This window comes from Papilio xuthus, unplaced genomic scaffold (genome assembly GCF_000836235.2).
Source record: "Papilio xuthus unplaced genomic scaffold, Pxut_1.1 DF826159.1, whole genome shotgun sequence".
Taxonomy (NCBI): domain Eukaryota; kingdom Metazoa; phylum Arthropoda; class Insecta; order Lepidoptera; family Papilionidae; genus Papilio; species Papilio xuthus.
The window spans coordinates 1811323-1831900 of NW_013532490.1; the positions used below are offsets into that span (position 1 = coordinate 1811323).

Consider the following 20578-nt stretch of genomic DNA (forward strand, 5'->3'; position numbering starts at 1 on the left):
CAAAATGACTCTTGCTTATCTAGATTATATCAAAGATTGGATGTGTCATTACATAAAAAAATTGTTTTCATTTGAATTTTACTCTTTAAATTATTTTTATTGCATTTATCTAATTTTATGTAGCTTTTCAATCTTCTGTACTTTATATTAAGTTTAGATTTAGTGCTTAAGTAACACTTAAGTATAGTACTTACTTATTTTTTAATATCTAGTCAAGAAGATTTATCAGAATGGACAGACGCTGAGAGGAGAATTGGTGAATTGTAAGTATTGAAAAAAAAGTGATTTTTATTTATATTAAAACCATTGGTTTCTTAGACTAAAATCTCTGTATAAAACATATCGTCATCCCTGTCATTTCTTTGACAAAACAAAAAAAAAACAATATATTTTAAGCGGATATATTGGTCTCGGAAGCCTGCGATGAGAATAAAAAAATATACGATTGTTTATCTAGTTTTATAATAGCGCCATCTATCGTTATACCAACATAATAGAGTTATGGTTATGGTTTTGAGACTCTGTGGGATAACTTGAGTTGTAATAATTCTAGGACGCTGTCGGAGGCGAGGTCAGTGGGCGGCACTCTGCCAGCGAGCACTGGCAGAGCTGCATCCTCCACACGACTCACACATCAGGTTTGTGGTACAACATTAAACGTTCTGACCACTTATCTATAAATGAACAGGCTAGGAAGTGACAGCTTTTACTTTATTCCGACTTAAACGTATATTGAAGTACCTGACAAATCAAATAGGCACAAAATACCACGAGTTATAGCCGGTCCATGTATAGAGATCCGTGGTATGCATGAGTTAGCATGGGAGACAAACTAGTAAGTTTTTATGTTGAGTTTGGACAGCTAGATGAATGCATGACGATAAAAAAATTCCTTTAATTTTAATAACTTTTTGGCACCAAACCAAGTTAAATTGTCCTTTTTAATTTAATGGCTGTCTTGTTTTGTACTTATTTGTGATTTAAATGACACATATATTAGAGCACTTTAATCAAGTTTCCATGTTCTGTTCCCAATCTGAATACAGGAGGCAAACACGATGGCGGAGCGCGACCTGGGCTCCACCTTCCTCTTACCGCACGTACACCTCTATAAACCTGACCTTGTGGGTATTGCACCTCTCTCTCTAACACGTCACGTCTCACTTAATTTGTAATTATACCAACAATATTATCAAATCACTGCCTTTTATACATGGATAGGTCGTTGCTTGGAAATGACAACATTCGCTGTGTTCTGATTTGAATGCGCCTGTTATAGTTCCTGACAGTTATATCTCTGTTATTAGTTCCAATTCTCACCACCGCCAACATGGCGAGAATCAAATTGACACAAAATAACGCGGTTTTTAGCCTGTCCATGTATAAAAGTCAGTGCATGAAATTACTTCAATGTATACAGTCGATCCTGAGTACGAAAACCGCGATGTTTCTCGATTATCTTGGTTCGACTGTGTTTACTTGATAAATATAACTTCCTTTCCTAGATTTAAAACTAATTTACCTAACGATTTAAGTATATTTATTCCTTTTTAACTTGATAAAATTTTATAGTTTACAGCTAATCTGATTTTATGCAATTTATTTCTAGACGTAATGTTGACAATAAGCCGCTAAGTCGTATTATTTTTAATCCAAATATTGATTTAAATTTTAATATGTTTTTTTTTCTTTGATTAATTTTAGACCAGTGACGTATCGGAGTTTGATTCGTTGTGAAGATGAAGAACATTCAAGATATTAATAAGTATTTATTTTGAAATAAGAAGACTTGGCAGATTGAATATAAGAAGTTTAGAGAGAAGAATAAAAGTTTCACTAATTGTTTCAGAATATGTCTTTTGGGTACACAATTTTGTTTTTTAAAGAATTATTTACCACCTAAAGGATTATTAATGGATTTATTTATTTATTTGAATTTGATAATATTTTTTCCTTTTGTTTTTTTGCTTTACAATAAAATGAAAAGTTTATGAATGCCATAATAATGTAAGAATATATTTATTTAGATTTAAAGTTGTATGAAAATAATTTGAACAAGAAATCTGTTGTATATTTTATTAGTTTTTGTACGATTTCTTATTTGAAAAGTTTTCATACATTTATTTCTTGTTAATTCAATGAAAGTTTTATTTATCTACATATTATAGAAGAGAAGAGGTAACGGCCAATCCCAATAATCGGTTCCAAATATTTAAAATAATAATTTCATATCGTTTGTTTCTTTTATTGATTTAGAAAACTCAACAGCATTTAAATAACCAGAGGGGTTAGATAAAGTCCATTCGCAACGAATCGATTCTGTAACGAACTTCAAAAATGTATGGAAGTGAGGCGCGACAATCACGTGACTTATCCTAACTTATTGTCAGTTCCATACATTTTTGAAGTTCGTTATGGAATCGGTTCTGAGCGAATGCACTTTGTCTAATCCTGCTGATCTACAGTTTAAATGCCATATAATAACCGGATCGATCTTTAGGATTTATTATTGGTTTTGGCTGTTAGAAAAGTTGTATTAGTTGATTGTATATTGTTATACAGAGGCTCAAATGCATTTATAACTTAGACTAGTCTTACGGTAACTTATTTGTTAATACCACTTATTAAAATTTTTTATGATTTAAATTAATTTCAAAATGGAAAGTAACGTTTTTTTTGCAAAACAATTTATTATTCAGTTTTATTTATTTGAAAATCGTATTTAAAGTTTGACTTCGATTCATCAAGTCAACGCCTAACGGCACCTTCCCGCCACACCTCGCTATCGTCGCGGCATCCACACCTCGCCGCCTCCCCCGATAAATATATTAAAACGTCACTCTCACTTGCACGGGCGGACGGTGAGAGGTCGAGTTGATGACGTGTGGATGCCGCGGCGATATCGAGGCAAAGCAATGCCAGACGAAAGAGAAGTTGAGTAACGCGCGTTTACCGTGTCTCACTAGCCGTGAGTTTCTGAGGCAGAATCTCCGTTTAAATAAATCGTGATCTCTGTCTTTCATCATTGACAAAATATAGATAACAATATTCCTTAAACGGAGATTTAGGTCTCAGAAACTCACTGTAGGATGCAGTTATACTTAATTTACGGTTCCTTATTGTCGATTTATAAGAAATTTACAATAATCTTCTGTTTTAGTGTCCATTTAAGGACGTAAATGCATCATTTCAGACTTAAAAGTCACTTTCTATTATTTTTAGTGTTAATTAAAAACAATTTATGTGCAAATTTAGTGCCAATGTTGTTTAGAATTAATTTATACGAGAAAAGTTTAATAAAAGTGGTAATTATTGTTAATTATAATTATTTTTTAGTCTGTGTACAAAATTAATTTATTTTTTAATTTATCATTACGTGTTTTGAAGCACTGTAAAGCTTTTAGTCCTATTTATTTATTTGTGAATTAAATTTTTTTTATTACAAATTTTAACTTTTTATTATGGAGGCAAACCTCATTAACACGTTTCTACTAAAATAATGAATATTTACGATTATTTTACTTCGATAAGCCAAGTCCAGTCCCGATGGATGTCCTCCATAAGATAGAAACTCGAGCTATCCAGGGTTTGACTGTATTTTTGTTACTATACTTTTATCCAGTGGAAAAGGAGGTTAAATGAAACAACAATTTAAATATGAGACATAGCGTTTTTATTCAATATTCAATAGTAATTTAGTTATCGATAGAATATTTAGCAATATTACAAATACAACGTGAAACAATTGAATAGAGCAACTTAACTAACTTGAAACTTAATACAGCGCAGCGGAGCCCAACACCGAGAAGCACATCGACTAACCGCATCATTCAACTGCATAAACACACAAACATATGTCCATCCTTATCATTCATATAGATAAAGCGTAGATGACAGTATGTTCCAATGTTTTTGCAGTGAAAAAACGGTTAAAACATAAACTATCAATATAAATACACTAGCAAATGTTACATATTTAAAGATAGAATCGCAGATTCTCATATCTAACTCCCAAACTACATTTCTATGTCATGTCTCCTTCAGTCTCAAACCACAAGAACCACCCTCTATCCACTATCCATCTGAGATATCTATCTATCCTTGTCTACGCCATCTTGATTTTTATTTTTTTTCATATTTGGATATGAGCACATCTTGAAAAACTATTTATTCTTACTTTTAATTCTACGACCAACTATTTGGATGGACAAAGCCTTATTTAAGTTTATAAGCTACTATGGCGATTCCTTATTATGTCAAAATTGGAAATGAAAAGCAAATATAAAAGTTGAAATAAATTATTATAGATTAAAAGTCGCAGACATAGAAAAGTGTCTATAATTAGGAATTTAGGAAATCGTATCAAAATTGTCTAGTCACTATTTTATACTGCCAAAAATAACCAAGTATCAAAAACTAAGTTTTACAAAACGCATAATTAAACATAGAAATGCCGTAACCTAATAAATTTAGTGAACGCATTCAATCGTTAAGTGGCCACTGAAGTTTTAGTGTAGATTTTAAATACCCTTAGTGGTTAATTAACGAGTTGAGTGCAGGACATATAAAATCGTAAGCAGTCTGTAACCACTAAAAAATGTTGGCCGTAGCTTCCACGATATCTATCCGTTTGGTATACTTATATGAGAAATTGTGCAAAACTTCGAAATATTTCGTACTATTAAGCGAAATAGTTGTAATCAAAAAATCATTTTTGTTCTTTGACATCGATAAATGACTACCAAGGACGTCCCTTAGTGTAGATTTAAGTTCTACAGTAAGGGAAAGGGAAAATCCTATATCAAAATTTCAAGATTTCATCATTTTTATAAAATATGCTTTTGCTGAAAAAGCGGCATTTTAACTATAAAGCTAAGCTTCTAAAACTTTAATAAATCGATGGACAAGCGTCATATAAAATTGACGCGTCATTACAAAATGAGTACCAAAAATAACCGTAATTTGGTTAAATTGCAATAACAAATATTTTATTTAACAATTTAACCAATGTTAAAGTTTGTCAGTAGAAAAGTGTCTAGATTTTGTTGTAGGTTATGTTCTAAAGTTAGTGACGTTCCATAATTTCAAGATGCGTTCAGAATTATTTTTGTCATAATTTTATTGTGATTTTTCTTCAAGTAACCATTTAATAGCAATATATTTTGATACTTTTCCTATATAAATAGGATCTTAAATAACTGGGAATTTTAAAATGTTCTTGTAATCATGTTATTAACCCTTAATTCGACGATTTTTTTTTATAGCAAAAAAAAACTTTTTTTTACTAAAGTAATACTTACGTAATTTTCTCTAAACTAGTTCAGTAGAATTTAATTACTTCGTCACACTGAACACCAACGAATTAACCCTTAGTAGCCTAGAGTTTCAATTTTGATACCAATCTTTTAAACCGAATGTTCACATTACTATTAGTTTTTTATAGGTTGGCTGTACCTATTTTACTGTTGTGTAATATTCTTTCCAACCAAATTAAAAAAAAATTTCATTATTGTTTTATTTTATCAAGCAAACAGTAATATAAAAAATAAATCACTTTCGTATATAAATCAGGCTACTAAGGGTTAAGGGTTAAGGGTTAAAGAGTGTTAGATATTTGTCGAATTTATTAATTGCCTTAGTTTTATTTTTATAAATAAGCGCATCGTGCGATCGCTTAAGCTAAATGTTATTTGAAATTGTCATAGCAAAATTATGTTCAATAGAAATGTTAGGCTTATTTCTTTGCAATTTCATCGAGACTTGAGAGTGGAGACTTCGCTATCATTGTGAGAGATCTGAAAAGAAAACATTAGGATTAAAATAAGATTAATCAATTCTTATATGGATATTATGTTCTGACAGTTACTTTCATAATAATAAATTTTAAAAAAATTGAGACTAAGACTGTTATATTTTTTATGTCTCGATGTTAGTTGAGCTCATTTTTAACAAAATAAATAAAACACATGTTAAATTTGAATATCAAATAACCTTATAATTTTAAAATTACAAAATTGAATCTGAACATAATTTCCATTTAGAAATATTTATTCAAACCGAAACTCCATGCTATATAGTTTACACAAATCAGCAATTTAAATAAAACCAAAAAAAAAACAATCATAACCGTAAAATAAAAAGCAATGTATATGAGATAAATATATATTAATATTTGCAAAATATATATAAAAAGCTTTTTAACTATATAAAAGTGTACCTATTTGTCGGTCTTGTCTCGCGAGTGACTTAAACAATAGCAGCTGCAATAACAATCATTCTTTTAATACTTTTTTAATTCAGCAAATTCAAAATTAAACGATCTTTGAATTTCAAAAAATCAATAAGAAGCGATAAACAAAGATTATAAACATTAAAATTATATCGTATTAAGAAAGAAATAAAAGCCAATTTTGAGTACAGAAGATTTAAATTCAGTCACATTAGCGAAATAGAAATAAGTTAGCAATAAGCTGAATTTTAGTACAAAATAAACCTTAGTTTTTTTTATATCATAAGGTGGCAAACGAGCGAGCGGTCACTTGAAATCGCTGAAATAGCGAGGTGACCGTTGCCCATAGACATATGCAATTGCATATGCGTTACCTACCTTTAATACTTTAGTGTCACGAATAATCTGTCTGGTCTAATAAATTTACGATGAAGACATTTTTTATCAAAATCTTGAGTAAATTTTTTAAATGTATATCTGAAAATTCAGCCAATTGCTAGTTAGGTTAAACCTTTACGCTAATATGACTGAACTAACTAAAAGTTCAAAGTACCTTCTTTGAGCTGGTATAGGTGGGGAGGGGTGAGTGGTTGGTGGTAGAGACGCGGGACAGCTGCCTGACAACTGCGACGGACCTTCGTCTTCTTTCTTCTCACCTGCGAAAAAGAAAATTAAGTAAAAGACAATCCAAGCAAATTAGAAATAGATTTAAAAAACATAAGTACTCCTTTCTTAGAAAGAAGACAGGAAATTTAATATAAAAAGATTTTTAATTAATTAAAGAACATTAAATTCAACAAGGATATCTGGACCTGGATATCAAACCGCTGCTCTCACGGTAAACTGCCACGAAATATATAAAACCTACTTAGGCACAAAAATTGCCATAAAAGAATAAAAGAAATCTTCAGTATAACAAGGATCTTGTGACAGTTTTTTGACATTGACAGGATGGCGCTAGTGAGCTGTCATAATTTAGTTTGACTTATATTCTCTCTCTCTTCAACTATGGCACCTGTATGGACATATATTGTTATCTCTGTTTTGTCAAAGAAAATGTAAGGGATGGCAATTGTCTAGGCTGTTAATACAGTAAGAATCTCACCTCTCAATATTGGTGTATCTCCGATATAAAAAGTTGGTGCTGGAGCTTCAACTGTTGCTTCTCGCACCGAGCTGTCAGCACTGACTGCACTCAGTGTGTCAGTACTATCAAACATTATTGTACGCTCCTTCGCCTTTGGTATACGTCCGTCAGAATCCTAGAAATACAATTAATAATATTGCACTGAGAGCTTTGGTGGCTCAGGAGTTTAAGCACTTGATTTGCAATGTTTTTCGATTTACATATGTAATTTGGCATACATGTGCAAATCCCGAGACAATGCAATATTATATATATCATCAGTTCAATATATGTCGGCACTGAGGGGCTCGGAGCCTATCCAAGTAAGAGGTAACTGGCCACAACCACGTTGGCCCAGTGCCGATTGACTTCACACATATCTTTGAATTTCTTCTCAGATATGTGCAGGTTGCATCACGATGTTTTCCTTCACCGTAAGAGTCGGATAAATGTGTATAGATAACTTTCTTCATTTTGAAGACTGCTACTAAAAGAAAAACATGTTTACATGTAGAAGTAAATTTTAAATACCTACCAATTTATCCGTATCAGTTTCTGGTTCTTGTACTTCATAATCATGTGAATGTTGTTCGCTGGACTGGTACTCCAAGCTTTCCACCTGCACGGCAGTGATGGGGTCCATTGTGTCCAGTGAGGAGACCATAGTGTTGGACCCTAGAGGGCGTACCGCTGTTATCTCTATGATTAGTATCAAGCTTGGTGGGATAGCAATATGTTAATATAGATTATATTAAATATATGATTACATAGAAATGTATATCCAGAAGCTTAATAAAACTTTGTGAAAAAAATAAATAATTAAAGAAGCCATTAAAAGACTTTGAAGAATTTACTGATTTAGAAAAAAATTGATTTTGTTCACCAATGCAATGCTGAGTAGAACATTCTGGATACAAAATCGTTATTATATAAAAAGCGAGGATGGTAGCATAATTTTGATTTCCAACAATAAATAGACGATATATGATTGAATATAATAAGAAATAATATTATTCAATTTATTTAATTTAAATTATTTATACAGTTAAATTATATATGCATTAATTTATTAGTTGATTGTTCGTTTTTTAAAGCATATTTTAAATTAGTTGCCAATTTATTTATGATGTTAGAATGAATGATTATTTTACAAAAGGTTCTTACCTCCAGAAGTGAGACTGCCTGTCATCGGTGTGTCCACCTCGTAGTTAAATGTAGCTCTAGTAGCGTTAGAACTTGTCGCTTCCAGACTGTCAGTGCTGCCCAGCATTAAGTCTGCTCGTGCTCTGTAGAACAAAATATGTTTTAAATCACGGCTTCTTTCACTTACTTCACTTTTTACTTGAATGCTAACCTGCTGAAACTGCCAGAAGAACTCAACTCTTCATCTTGACAGCTCCAGGAACCGCTAGCAGGATCTGTAAATTGTTTACCAGAGAAAGAACTGTGAGCCGCCGACCTCCCGGAGGAGGGCGACAGCTCACGTATACCGCTGCCTTCACGCATAAACTCTAAATCCTCCGGCTTCTCCGAAGACGTTACAATAGTTTGATGTGTCACAGTTACGGTCTCCCCCCCGGAGTGCTTCTCCATCACAGTCATTAAACTGTCCATTTCCGAAGGCTGAGAAGCCAAGGACGATGACATCTCTGACCCTAAAGACATACAGCCGTCATCGTACTGCATAGACCTCGATGGAATGTCAACAGCACCCTCGTTATCAGTACTAGAAACGGTCTCCGATACTTTCTTTCCATCGACAAATCTTTGCTGAATTACTGTTGTCGTGCGTACGACTTCAATAACTCCGCCACTTTCTGAGAACGTCCTCGAAATAGCTTGTAACTGCTTCTGTTGACGTTTAGCTTTTTCCTCTTGGTCCAAAATTTTCATCATCTCCTCGCAATCACCAGGTATGGATTCCGCCGACCCGTCACTCGGAGCTGCAGCGCACACGAAGGCTGAGGATTTGGTACATTCCTCTACAGCTTCTTCTGTTTTATCTTTTGATATCTCAGGTTCAGGTTCCGGCACGAAAAATGCGCCACGGTCGTCATGTTTTTTGACTGTTATAATCTTTGGTACGACTTGTTCCTGCATTCTTTGCTCTAGGGCTAGCTGTTGGTCAATTAACTTTCTAATTGCCGCTGAATCAGCTAAGAGACGTTGAGATGGACTACCGTAGCTACCAATTTTTTGTGATGGGCTTCCTCCTTTCTGAGACGGGCTTCCAGATTTTTGTCCCGGGCTTCCACCTTTAAGAGGTGGACTACTGTCCGAACTACTGCTATAAGAACGCTTCTCTTGTTCCAAGAAGCTACCAGTAGCTACCTTCGGATCAGCTTGTAACAAAGCTTCTTTCTGCTTAGCTAGAATTTCAGCTTTTAAAGCTTCCAAGCATGCAGATTCCAAACCCTCAAATTCTTTGAGACTCGATACGGATATATCATCCCCTTGACTTCTACTGAGAATATATCGCCGCGGTAAAGATCCGTTTAACGAATCTTGAGATGACGATGAATGTTGCTGGTACTGCTCCATTAATGCTCTTTCGAGGTTCTCAAATTCTTGCAGTGAACTGATAGATATATCGTCATTTTCTCCGCGCACTCTGAATCTTATTCGTGACGCCATTTCAGATTCTGATAAACTTCCATACGAATTTCTAAAACTACCGTAACTACCAATTGATTCTTTCTGAGAACTCAAACTTCCAATTCTACTAGCATCAAAATCGGTCATTTCCTCTTCTTTAATATCTTCCAGTGGTATTCTTTCATAATCATACCTCGGATCTCCTTCAAACTGCATTTGTATCCAACGTTTACCTGCTTCGATTTCGGCTAATTCTTGAGCTTGTAGCTTCTTTTGCTCTATTTCAAATTGGAGTAGTTCCTCATCAGATAAAGACCCAGAAGCACTGCTGCTGTCTTGTTTCTTTGCGGTTTTTGATAAGTATTCCTCGACTTCCACATCGTGTCTTTTAACATATTTTTGGGAGACTATTTTGACACTTTTTCCCTCCGGATCTGTTTCTTGAGCCTCCTTTGCTACCTCTTCTATTACCACAAAATCATCCATTTCACTTGGTTTGTCAACCATTTCAAATTCATCACTGGTTGGCGAATCTTGTTCCTTTTCGTAAGTTCGTAATGTTTTATCTTCTGTTGTGACCACTAATTCAGATCTACTGCTTTCGGTTGCGAAATCGGATTTCAATTCAGGTGCTTCAGATATGTCGTAAATGTCATCTAAGACGTACTCTCGACCGTTTTCTGTGGATAACGAACTTTGGCTAGGCGCAGACAACGGAGTATGTGGAGTCGATACGTGCTCATGAGTTTTTAAGCTGGATGTGGAGCTTTGTTTGCTTTCCAAATGACTCTCAGATTGCAATACCGTAGATTTTTCTGCTTTTGTTTTAGGTACTGAAGAATCGCTTTTTGATTTCGATATTTCATCGTATTGCTTCGTACCGACAGGTATTATTTCAGCTTCGACGTCAACAAATTCTCTTTGACTCTGTGGCTTTTCCGTAATAGGAAAAGGTACTGCACTGACATCTTGGACAGTCTTTCTTACGCACTGTTCTGTGATTTCACTTTTCTCAGCCTTTTCTTTTGGTACACTCTGTTCTGTTTGAATCACCGTTTGGCGAATAACTTCGTCGTCAGTATGTTTGGTTTGTGATTTTATAATCCCAAATTTCTCAATATCCTCGAATTCTGAAGATCCAACAGGTATTATTTGACTATCCACATCCACTAACTCTCTTTGTGGTTTATCTATCTTTGTTACAGCAAAAGGTATTGCTTCGTCTTTTGTAGTCGATTCTTTTACAATCATCGGCTCTTCCAAGTCTTCTTCTTTGTTTATTTCAGATTGTGATATAGACGAAGATATATCTAATTTAGAAATAGACGACGACAAAATTTCATCAGTTTTAAGTTGACTAGAAATAGTTGTATCTGATCCATCTTTATCCTTTATTGAATCATCCTCAAGCTCAATGCTTTCAGATGTTCCGTCTAAAGGAAAATGTTCTGGGATCATTTCTTTTGGTTGAAATCGCATTTCATGAGATCTTTTCATTTTGCCTAGGGTTTCAATACCATCAACTTTATTCTCCTCATCATCGCCTGACACCTCCTCGTCACTTAATTCTTTTGTTTTTAAAACCTGTTCCTTTTCTGTTTCATGAAGAAATTGTTCTACATAGGTACTGCTCTCCATCAGTTCTTCTTTAAGTTCATTTGCTGAAGGAACTAAAGTTTCAGATGCATCTGAAATATCAATACTCGCTACGTGACTCGATCCATCAGAGTCTAGACTTTTCATGCTGTCTCTTGAAGCAAGCGAACTTCCTGCTGTAAAGTAATCTTTTGAAGTCCTGAGTGATTGTGAAGAGACGTCATGACTCGTAAGCGCAGTTTCAAATTCAGTACCACTCTGGGCTGTTAACATGACCTCGATATCCGAAGATAACGGTCTACTTTCCGAGTGTTCAAAACTTTGATAATGACTTTCGCCAGAGCTAGACCATCCTTCTATTTCAGATGCTGAGCGTCTTTCGACGACACCCAATTTGCTTGTTATGTGTTTGTGAACTCGCAATTTTACTTCCGGACTGCCTTTAGAAGAGCCGTCACGGTCAGAAAATCCGATTTCACTTTCAGTTTCTAAAATAGAATGAGGACCGCTGTCCGATTTTACTGACAAGTCTCCAGTATCGAGTGGTGGGCTAAATTCTTTTATCTGAACAGTTTCTTTTTCTTCTTCTGATGTTAAAGTTTCATCTTGTGAGCTTATTTTATGTGAGATGCTATCGGATTTCTGACTGTCCAATAATTTCTCCTCCTTTTCAAGAGCAATCACAACTTTACTTCCATCATCGGTGTGGTGGGGCTCTTCTGTTATAACATCAGGCCTCTCAGGACTTATTAACATTTTGAATTGAAACTCGGAGGGCGATTGCTTATATTTACTACTCCCATCACTTTTTTCGCTTATAATTTCCACTTGCGCTGCTTCAAGAGACTGCTTGACTTCATCTATAGTTTTTTCCAAAACTGATAAGTCAGTGAGTGGTTGAGCAGACATCAACGTGTCATAATCAACCTTTTCTGTTTCAAGTTTCAGTGCATGAAACTCGGCAGAAGAGAGATCAGTATCATATCCACTACTACAAATGTCTTCGAGACTTTTTTCTTTAATTAATTTTATTTCTTCCTTTTTATGATCTGTCCCAGTCAAATATGCAGAATCACCTTCGGTTGAGAATTCAGATGGCTGTAATGTTTCTGCACTAACAGTAGAATCCATAGATTTTTGCAGAATTTCACCATCATGGAACTCAAGTGATTTGATCATATATTCAGTATCCACGCTTTCACTCGACTTTATCATTAAATCTTTAGTAACGGTAGTCGATTCTTCCCATTCTGTTCGTTCTGTTTCAATCACATTTGGCATCAAATCCATTTTTACGGATTTTACAGTTTGTTCACTTTCTACAACTTCAGTTGATTTGATTTCAATCTTAACGTCACTTTTAGGACTTTCAACAGAACATGATTCACCGATTTCTTGTTTAGCGCCTGTCGGTTCAATCTCTCCCATAACAAAGGAATCAGCTTTGTGTAGAGATACTTCTAATACTTGATCTTGAATTTGATATTGTTGTAGCTTTATCGGAGATTTACTTGGCTTCTCCTTTTTGGGAGTTTCTCCTGTTTTATCATCATGTGGTAAATCAGGTACTACTTCTGATTCAGAATGAGTATCCTGACTTCCTGTTCGACTAAATGAACTTTTAATAGGTGAAGTTGAAACCTTAATTTCTTTAATAAAGTCTACTTCATACACTTCGTTATCTTTTTTGAATGACTTAGATTTACTTCTTGGGCTCATTTCAGATGAGTCTCTCTTATCAGCCGAGTCAGTTTTGAAACTTGGTGCGTGTGAGGCATCAGAACTGAGGTCGTCGTGTTCTTTGCTTTCAATAACAGATTCTTCTCTGTGGTGTTCGACTTTTGAACTTATAACTTTACCCTTTTCAGATATCTCCGTGGTTGAAACGACTTCATCTTTCTCAACAATTTTTAAAGAGGAGTCAACAAAAGCTATTTTTGATTTATCATCTGCTTCCTGAATGTCTTCTAATTCTCCAGGTTCAGTAAAATATTCCTTACCCCACTTTTCATGTGACATTTCTCTTTCAGATATTTTAACTTCCTGTTTTTTCTTAACAGTCTCATCTTTCAGTGCAGTCATTTTTTCTTCCGATTTTGTCTGTCGACCTGTATAGAGACCTTGTTCGGTAAATTCTCTCTCTACTTTTATAATATCGGTATCATCTGTGCTTTTAAAAACAGTTTTCGTTTCTACATCGGATCTTTTAGCAGAAGCTTCGTGTGCCTTTTCTAACTTTTTTTCTGAAGTTTCAGTTTGATCGCCTTCTTTTTTGACAACAGATTTTTCTTTCACCTCGTGTTCCTGACCTCGTAATTCATGTGTAGTTTCAGTTTTAATTACAAGTGAATCATCATCGGAAGAAGACACATGCTTAGTTTCGGAATAAAACTCTTGTCCTGATATTTTCCTTGTTTCAGTTTCTTTCTGACTTAAGATTGTGCTGAATTCTTCCTGAGTTGCTCCAAGTTTTGCGACCATATCAGACATGACGGCATCAGGATCAATGTTTTGGAATTTTAACTCCGCACCTTCGACCGTTTTATGAATAGACGAAGATGATGTAGAGGTTTCAATTACAGATGTAGAGTAAAAGTTTTCCGATGGAATTGTTTTATGCATTTCTTCCATTTTAACGGCAAGTTGTTCCTTTTTTATTTGATCTATTACGTCCATACTCTTTTCGATAGTACGATCGACTAATTCTACTGCACCGCTTGTTAGTGTCGGTTGATCGACATTCACAAAGGATAAGTTATCAGCGACATGTTTGATTGGGGACTTAGGTCTGGCGGCTTCACTTAGCACTTTCGACGCTTCAGTTAATATTCCTGTAAGTAAAAAGGAATGTAAGTGTGTTAAAATGATTTTTTGGGAAAGGTTTTCATTAACATATATTTACTTTTTAAGCTATATAGAAATATGTTTTTACAAAGAAGGTTCTATACACAACAAATATATATTTAAATTAAAAATATAATAGGTTTCTTTCATCAACATTGGAATAATATGTTAAATGCAAGCGATATATACAGGATACGCAAATATAATGGAGAAGGCAAAGACGAGTGCTAAGCTAATGTAAAAGTTATAATATGATAAACTGAATGAAGAAAAACGTTGAGACCAAAGCGAAACGTTACTCAAAAGTGAATCATAAAGAAACGTTTAAATAAAAACGGCGTAGTGATATTATGACGGTAGTTGTAAATTTGAAAGCGACAACAAATGATGATGTGTTTCTGCTGTAGGTTCACTTACCTAAAGCAACGTAAGGACTCCGCAAGAAAGAAAGTAAAATTTACTGTGCTGATAAATTCTGGCAAAGTTTTGTGATATTTGCAAATAAAGACATTTTACAGTTCTATGATTTTATTACGAATAGCTTTACTGGCCCTATTTGATTTTCTTTCCATTTGACTTTACTTTTTTTTAATTCAGGTGTTAATGAATACATGCTTTTAGCATAAAACAAATAGTGTGGCAAATAAGGCTTTTTACGTACTTAAGTCTATGAGTAAAGTTTCGCTATGACTCTACTTGCCACTACATTACTGATTCAAGCTTAATTAGAATATGAGCGTTATGTTTGTAGGCAAAATTTTGAATATTCAATTTAATTTATAAATAATAATAAATATAAATATATCCATTGCTTTTTTAATATAATAGAAAAAAAATTATCACAAATATACGGTCACAAGTATTTCGTATTTATCAGGGAGAGTTTACTGACCACTTTGATGAGCTTCAGTTTCACTAAATAAGCTATCCCCCGCTGAGGAAGCTCGTGGTGACTGTCTGTTCGCGTCCAAGAACGTAGTGTCGGAACCTGGATATTGCATCTTATATTACCATTTGAAAGAAATGTATTAATTCACTATTTTCCAATAAAACCTTTGTAAATACTCCATTAAGTAAAAAAAATCCATCAAAATTAGTCTACAAAGAGTTGAGTTTAGAGGTCACACTCATAAACTGATTCAGAATCTCTTTTTGATGTCGATGGAAAAGGGAATTTAATGTCGACAGCATAATTGCGTGTTAGTATGGCTCTATTAGTGATTTACGAAATATTTTAGCGTGCTCATGTATTATGGACTATATGAGAACTACGTATTTGTCCGGGATAACACCAGTATTTAGTAGATTACCTTTTAGATGCATTCCGGATTGCTTGTCGCCAGCACTGTCATCTGACTTAGCTCTGTCTTTTAAAATTAAATCGACCGGAGATGGAGGTGGAGTTTTCGAGAACTTTGATGCTAGATCTGTAAATATACTTTATTATATAAATACCCAGAAAGTTTCATAACTATAAAATATAAGTGTCCCTTGCAGGATGGAACATAGAGGTGAAATTAGTATTAAAATCATATTTTATATGTGCTTGTAAAAATATGAGTTAACAACTCACCGTGTGTGACGTGACTGGAATCTATTCTTATCAAAGCACCTGATGATATGTCTTCCAATAGATTTGAACATCTTCTGTTCAGTTCTTTCATATCAGATGTGTCCACCTTGCTTATATCTTCATCACTTTTACCTGATTCGTCTTTCTCGATTGCTTTTTGGATTTCATTCTCATCAATTTGTTGAACATCTTTATCTTGTGCGATATCTTGGATTACATCGATTTTATCTAATGTCTTTGTTTTACCAAATGAATCCTGTTCACTTAATAACTTACTCTCTGTCATAAATGACGTTCCTTGGGAAGAACTGGTCGATACCTTTATTATCTTTGATACAGATCTCTCTTCTTCTATAAATTCCTTACTCATTGTTATTGCTTCAGAAATATCCGAGGCTAATGTCTTAGAGACGTCAAATGATGAATGATCTTCAGAAAATGTTTTTTCATCAATCGACTTAGAAGATTCTTTAACGCTGTCTATTGATGTTTTAGAGAAATCCTTGGACAGGTCAGCAGTAGAATCTTTAGATAATTCATTTGTTGCGAAATCTCTTGAAGTATCCTTACTATCCATTGAAGATTTGGAATAATCTTTCGTTAAGTCAATTGACTTTTTAGATAAATCAGGAGTAAGTACTCTTTCGTCCACTTGTTCCTCGAGCTTATATTCTTCTTTAGCCTCTAAGGATGTTTTCGATGAATCTTTGACTAAATCTGCTCCACTCATTTTAGAGAAATCAGCAGATGTTCCATCTTCAACTACTGATTTTTGATCTTCATCTGATGATTTGGTTAAAGTTGATACAACTGTTGTTACAGATGATTCGGTTGTGGATTTCGATACGAATTCAGATCGTAATAGACTGTCAACGAAGTGTGTTTTTTTAACGAATTTTCCTGATGATTTTTCAATTTCTGTATCCTGCATAGAAGTTCTTGAATCGCTAGCTTCGGGATATTCCACTTTACTGTCTTCAGTCTTAACTTCCATTGATTCGGGAATGTGTTCGTAACATTTCTCTTCGTCAGTAAAATAATCAGACTGGAAAAAATATAATTAATTAGCTTAAAGAGAAATACGAATTCAAATAAAATAACAAAAAAATTGCTCACCTCTTTTTCTGGGAAATCATCTGCATCGTCAAGTGAATCAGTTCTTAATTTCTTTGTATCGAAACTAGATGCAGGAATTTTCCCGTCTGTTTCGTTATTAGGCTCAATTATTTCTAGCACTTTAGCTTTATCCATATCTAAAATAAATTAAAAAAACAAGTTTACACAATCTTGCAAATTGATTCATTAATTTATACTGTAGTTATAGAATACTTTTAATCCATTTACCTGATTCAGAATCCGTGTAAATTTGCTCTTCGACTTCCTCCGGAGAACTCTGCACTGAGAATGTTCGAGTTTGTTTCTTTTTTGGTATAATTGCGATTTCTCCACTATCTCTGGACAGAGATTTCATTAAACTTGGCCGATCCTTAATGATTTTAGTATCCATTATTATCACTTGGTCATCTTCAGTAGTCACTTCGTCTACCTTTTCTTCTGTAGACTTTAAATATCCTTCGACTGTAGTTACTGCTTCTTCAATAATAGAGTCGACAGAGACTTTTCCACTTATGTCTTCTAATTCAGGTTTTTCAGTGTCAACTTGAGCAATGTATGGTTCTTCGATTGAAATATCGATATCTTCGGAAGCTTGTTTAATTATGATTTCTATATTGTCTGCCATTTGTTTCATCGCTGAATCAGATTTCTTCATCCCTGTTATATCAGAATCTTCCTTCTCTATACTAGTCTTTTCAACTGTTGATTGAACTGGTTTGGGTAATTCTTCTTCCATTTCAATTTCTGACTCTGCTATTCTTTCCAGTGAAATTGCAGGACTAACACAAGAATGTCGTCTTTCTTCTTTTTGTGGTACTTTTGCGTCGTAAGATCGTTTTTCGCTCTCCACAATTTCTTTAGTTATTGTTTTGATATCTTTTTCTATAGTAGGACTTCTAGTGGCAGATATTACGCTACCTTTCTGCGATAAATCATCGATTACAGATTTCTCTTGTTCTTTAGAAGTATCCGTTTTATCATCTAAACTTGATTCCTCTGTAGATAACTCCTTTTCGTATTTAATATCTTTACTTTCACTTAATATTTCAAACTTCCCAAGTGTGTCGGTCCTTATTTTACTCACATCGAATTTAGTTTCACTTATAGTTGTTTTTGTTTCTGTTTGTTTTGTAATTGATGTTATTTTTGATTGTGATGTAATATCAGTTATTTGTGCTGACGTTATATGTTCAGACTCTTTTACTGATCGGTCAATATCTTCAGATATAACTTTTTCATGTGGTTCAACCGTTTTAGTTACAGTAGTAACCGTTACGGTTGTTTCTCGTTTTAACTGCGCTTCTCGTTCTTTATTAAGAAAATCTTGCACTAAATGTTTGTCGGATGGTAACCTAGAATTAAAAAAAATATAAAAAAAACCTTTACTTCTTGAGATCCAAAATTACTGATTTTTTAAATCTTACCCTGATTCTGATATATGTGGTAACTTATGTACGTATTCAGTATGATCCTCAGGAAAACCTTCAACATCATCAAGTGAGTCACCATGAGTTAACTTTGCAGGTTTTGTTGGTTCACTTAATTTCACTGAAATGGAACAAAAAATAATTGTATCTAATTGCTTAGTGTTACATATTAAATGCTTATTTGCTATACATACCAGGAGATTCGATTTTCACATCGTATTCTTTATGATCAGTCTGTTCTTTGGGTACATCAACATGTGTTCCTTGTGTAGCTATATCATCCTCAGATTCTTCAAATGTATAATCTCTTGATTCTGTAAGACTTTGGGCATCAGAAAGTCTCTTTTCTTCTAAGCGTAATTCACTTATAGAACCTGATCCCGCCGATGTAACAGATTGCCGTTTATCTGCCATTGCAACTATAATTAAATATATTAAATTTTATTATTGTTCTGTTAGTAAAAACTAGATCTTGAATAAAACGGTAGACTAGCTCTCAACAGAGTAGGGAATAACTTACTCGTTTCTTATCTTTGAAAAATAAGTTTGTGGTAACCTCGATATCAAATCGAGTATTGGTAATTAAATCTGTTCATTAGTTTAAGATTTATATTTTAACCTTACCTTTATCCACTATCTCTTCTTTTTGAACATGTCTTCTTAATTCCACTTTTTCGGTACCCGTCATTGATTCCTTATATTCTTTTTCAGATTCCTGTTCTAACAGCCGTTGACCTTCCTTAGCGGCTTCTTCTTCAGATGAAGTCTTTTTATCAGTAACAGCGTCTTCTGAGGATATTCTGTCAGAAATACCCTCTGATGATTTCCTATCAGATATTTCAACTTCTCTACTGCTTTCAGATGAAATTTTATCAGATGTTTCATCTTTTTCAAACGACTTTTCTATTTCTTCTGCTTCGGTTACAATCACCTGAAATTCTTGTTTAGGCTTTGGTACTTCAATGTCCAGTTGTAAATCACTCAACTTTGTTATGGAAATAGATTCAGTTCTGGAATGACGTTTTGGAACGACCTTTTTGAAAACAACTTCAGTTTCTTCAACTTTGTCAGAGTCTGAATCTTTACTATCTCTATGTAATGCCTTTGGATCTATTTTAATAGCTGTAAATCCAATACTTTCTTCGAATTTCTCATCTCCGAAACCGCTGCCCGAGTCTGCAGTTTCCTCATACTCGGCCCGTTCATCAAAATCAGATGAAGAAATTTTGGCTCTAAAATCTGATTGGTCTGATTTCAGAGATTCTGCTTCTGAATGACGTCGAGAATCAGTATGTTCTGAATCCTCTAAGGAGTCAGAATAAATTCGTTTTGAGAAGAAACACTCTTGCACGGAATCATCTTCAGGGACTGTTTCTATAAACTGTCGCGCTTTTGAACTTATTGGCAATTCCTTTGATGGTGATTTCTAAAAATATACAAAAATTAGATTACATTAGAAATGTTAATCTGTATTTATTAAAATCCTTTATCTAAACTAAGAGGGTACCTTTTCAGTGTCTTTAAGGGTTGATTCCGTCTCAGTTTCTACAACTTTTAGAACTTCTTTAATTTTTGTTCCATCAATATGAGTTTCAGCGATTGTTGAAATTTTTTCTTCCATTATCGAAGAGATCGTCATTTCTTTATCATGAACAGGTCGATGTGCAGGACTTATTCCTACTTGGTCTTCTAAATCAGAAAACTGTGACGCTTCGTCCAATGAATCGCTTCTATGTTTCGAATATGCCTGAAATTGAAAGGTCAACAATGAAAATTGAGCAAGCTCTTATTATATTCAATATTTTTTTTTAACTTTAAAAAATTGTAACTGACCTTTGATTCAGTATGCGAAACAAAACTGACGTCTTTTTCAGTACTTTGTTGTAGATCGGCTAAGGAATCGACTTTATCTATAGTGGACTGTGCAGGAGAATCTTGAGAAATCTTTCGCGCAATAGAATCATGTAAGTCTGAACCAGTTGAATCTGTCTTAGTATATTTTGTTAAATCAGATTTCGTGCTTGCTGTAGACTGTTGAGTGTCCATCTAAAGAAGAAAAAATAAACGAAATA

At 34.0% G+C, this 20578-nt stretch overlaps 2 protein-coding genes across 6 annotated transcripts in view; one reads left to right on the forward strand and one right to left on the reverse strand.

The window, feature by feature from the left end:
- LOC106123073 (uncharacterized) overlaps nt 1-1828 on the forward strand; it is a 71479-nt gene extending 69651 nt beyond the window's left edge. Inside the window, exons 18-21 of the mRNA XM_013319208.1 lie at nt 213-263; nt 554-638; nt 1047-1124; nt 1705-1828. Of these exons, the coding sequence (XP_013174662.1) occupies nt 213-263; nt 554-638; nt 1047-1124; nt 1705-1737 (247 nt within the window). The 3' untranslated portion in view covers nt 1738-1828. The remainder of the gene's footprint in view (nt 1-212; nt 264-553; nt 639-1046; nt 1125-1704) is intronic.
- A 3747-nt stretch (nt 1829-5575) lies between these two features.
- LOC106123133 (uncharacterized) overlaps nt 5576-20578 on the reverse strand; it is a 49964-nt gene continuing 34961 nt past the window's right edge. The window contains exons 37-53 of one of the 5 annotated variants that reach the window (XM_013319289.1): nt 20340-20552; nt 20014-20253; nt 19131-19932; nt 18701-18925; nt 18504-18627; nt 17308-18431; nt 17080-17216; nt 15964-17008; nt 15701-15817; nt 15283-15378; nt 8710-14377; nt 8520-8641; nt 7891-8045; nt 7335-7491; nt 6783-6885; nt 6218-6260; nt 5730-5795 (exon numbers count right to left, since the gene is read on the reverse strand). In XM_013319289.1, coding sequence (XP_013174743.1) covers nt 6218-6260; nt 6783-6885; nt 7335-7491; nt 7891-8045; nt 8520-8641; nt 8710-14377; nt 15283-15378; nt 15701-15817; nt 15964-17008; nt 17080-17216; nt 17308-18431; nt 18504-18627; nt 18701-18925; nt 19131-19932; nt 20014-20253; nt 20340-20552 — 10371 coding nt within the window. In that variant the 3' untranslated portion in view covers nt 5730-5795. Of the gene's footprint in view, nt 5796-6217; nt 6261-6782; nt 6886-7334; nt 7492-7890; nt 8046-8519; nt 8642-8709; nt 14378-15282; nt 15379-15700; nt 15818-15963; nt 17009-17079; nt 17217-17307; nt 18432-18503; nt 18628-18700; nt 18926-19130; nt 19933-20013; nt 20254-20339; nt 20553-20578 lie in introns of all 5 variants that reach the window. The other 4 variants (XM_013319291.1, XM_013319288.1, XM_013319287.1 and 1 more) reach the window with 4 other exon arrangements.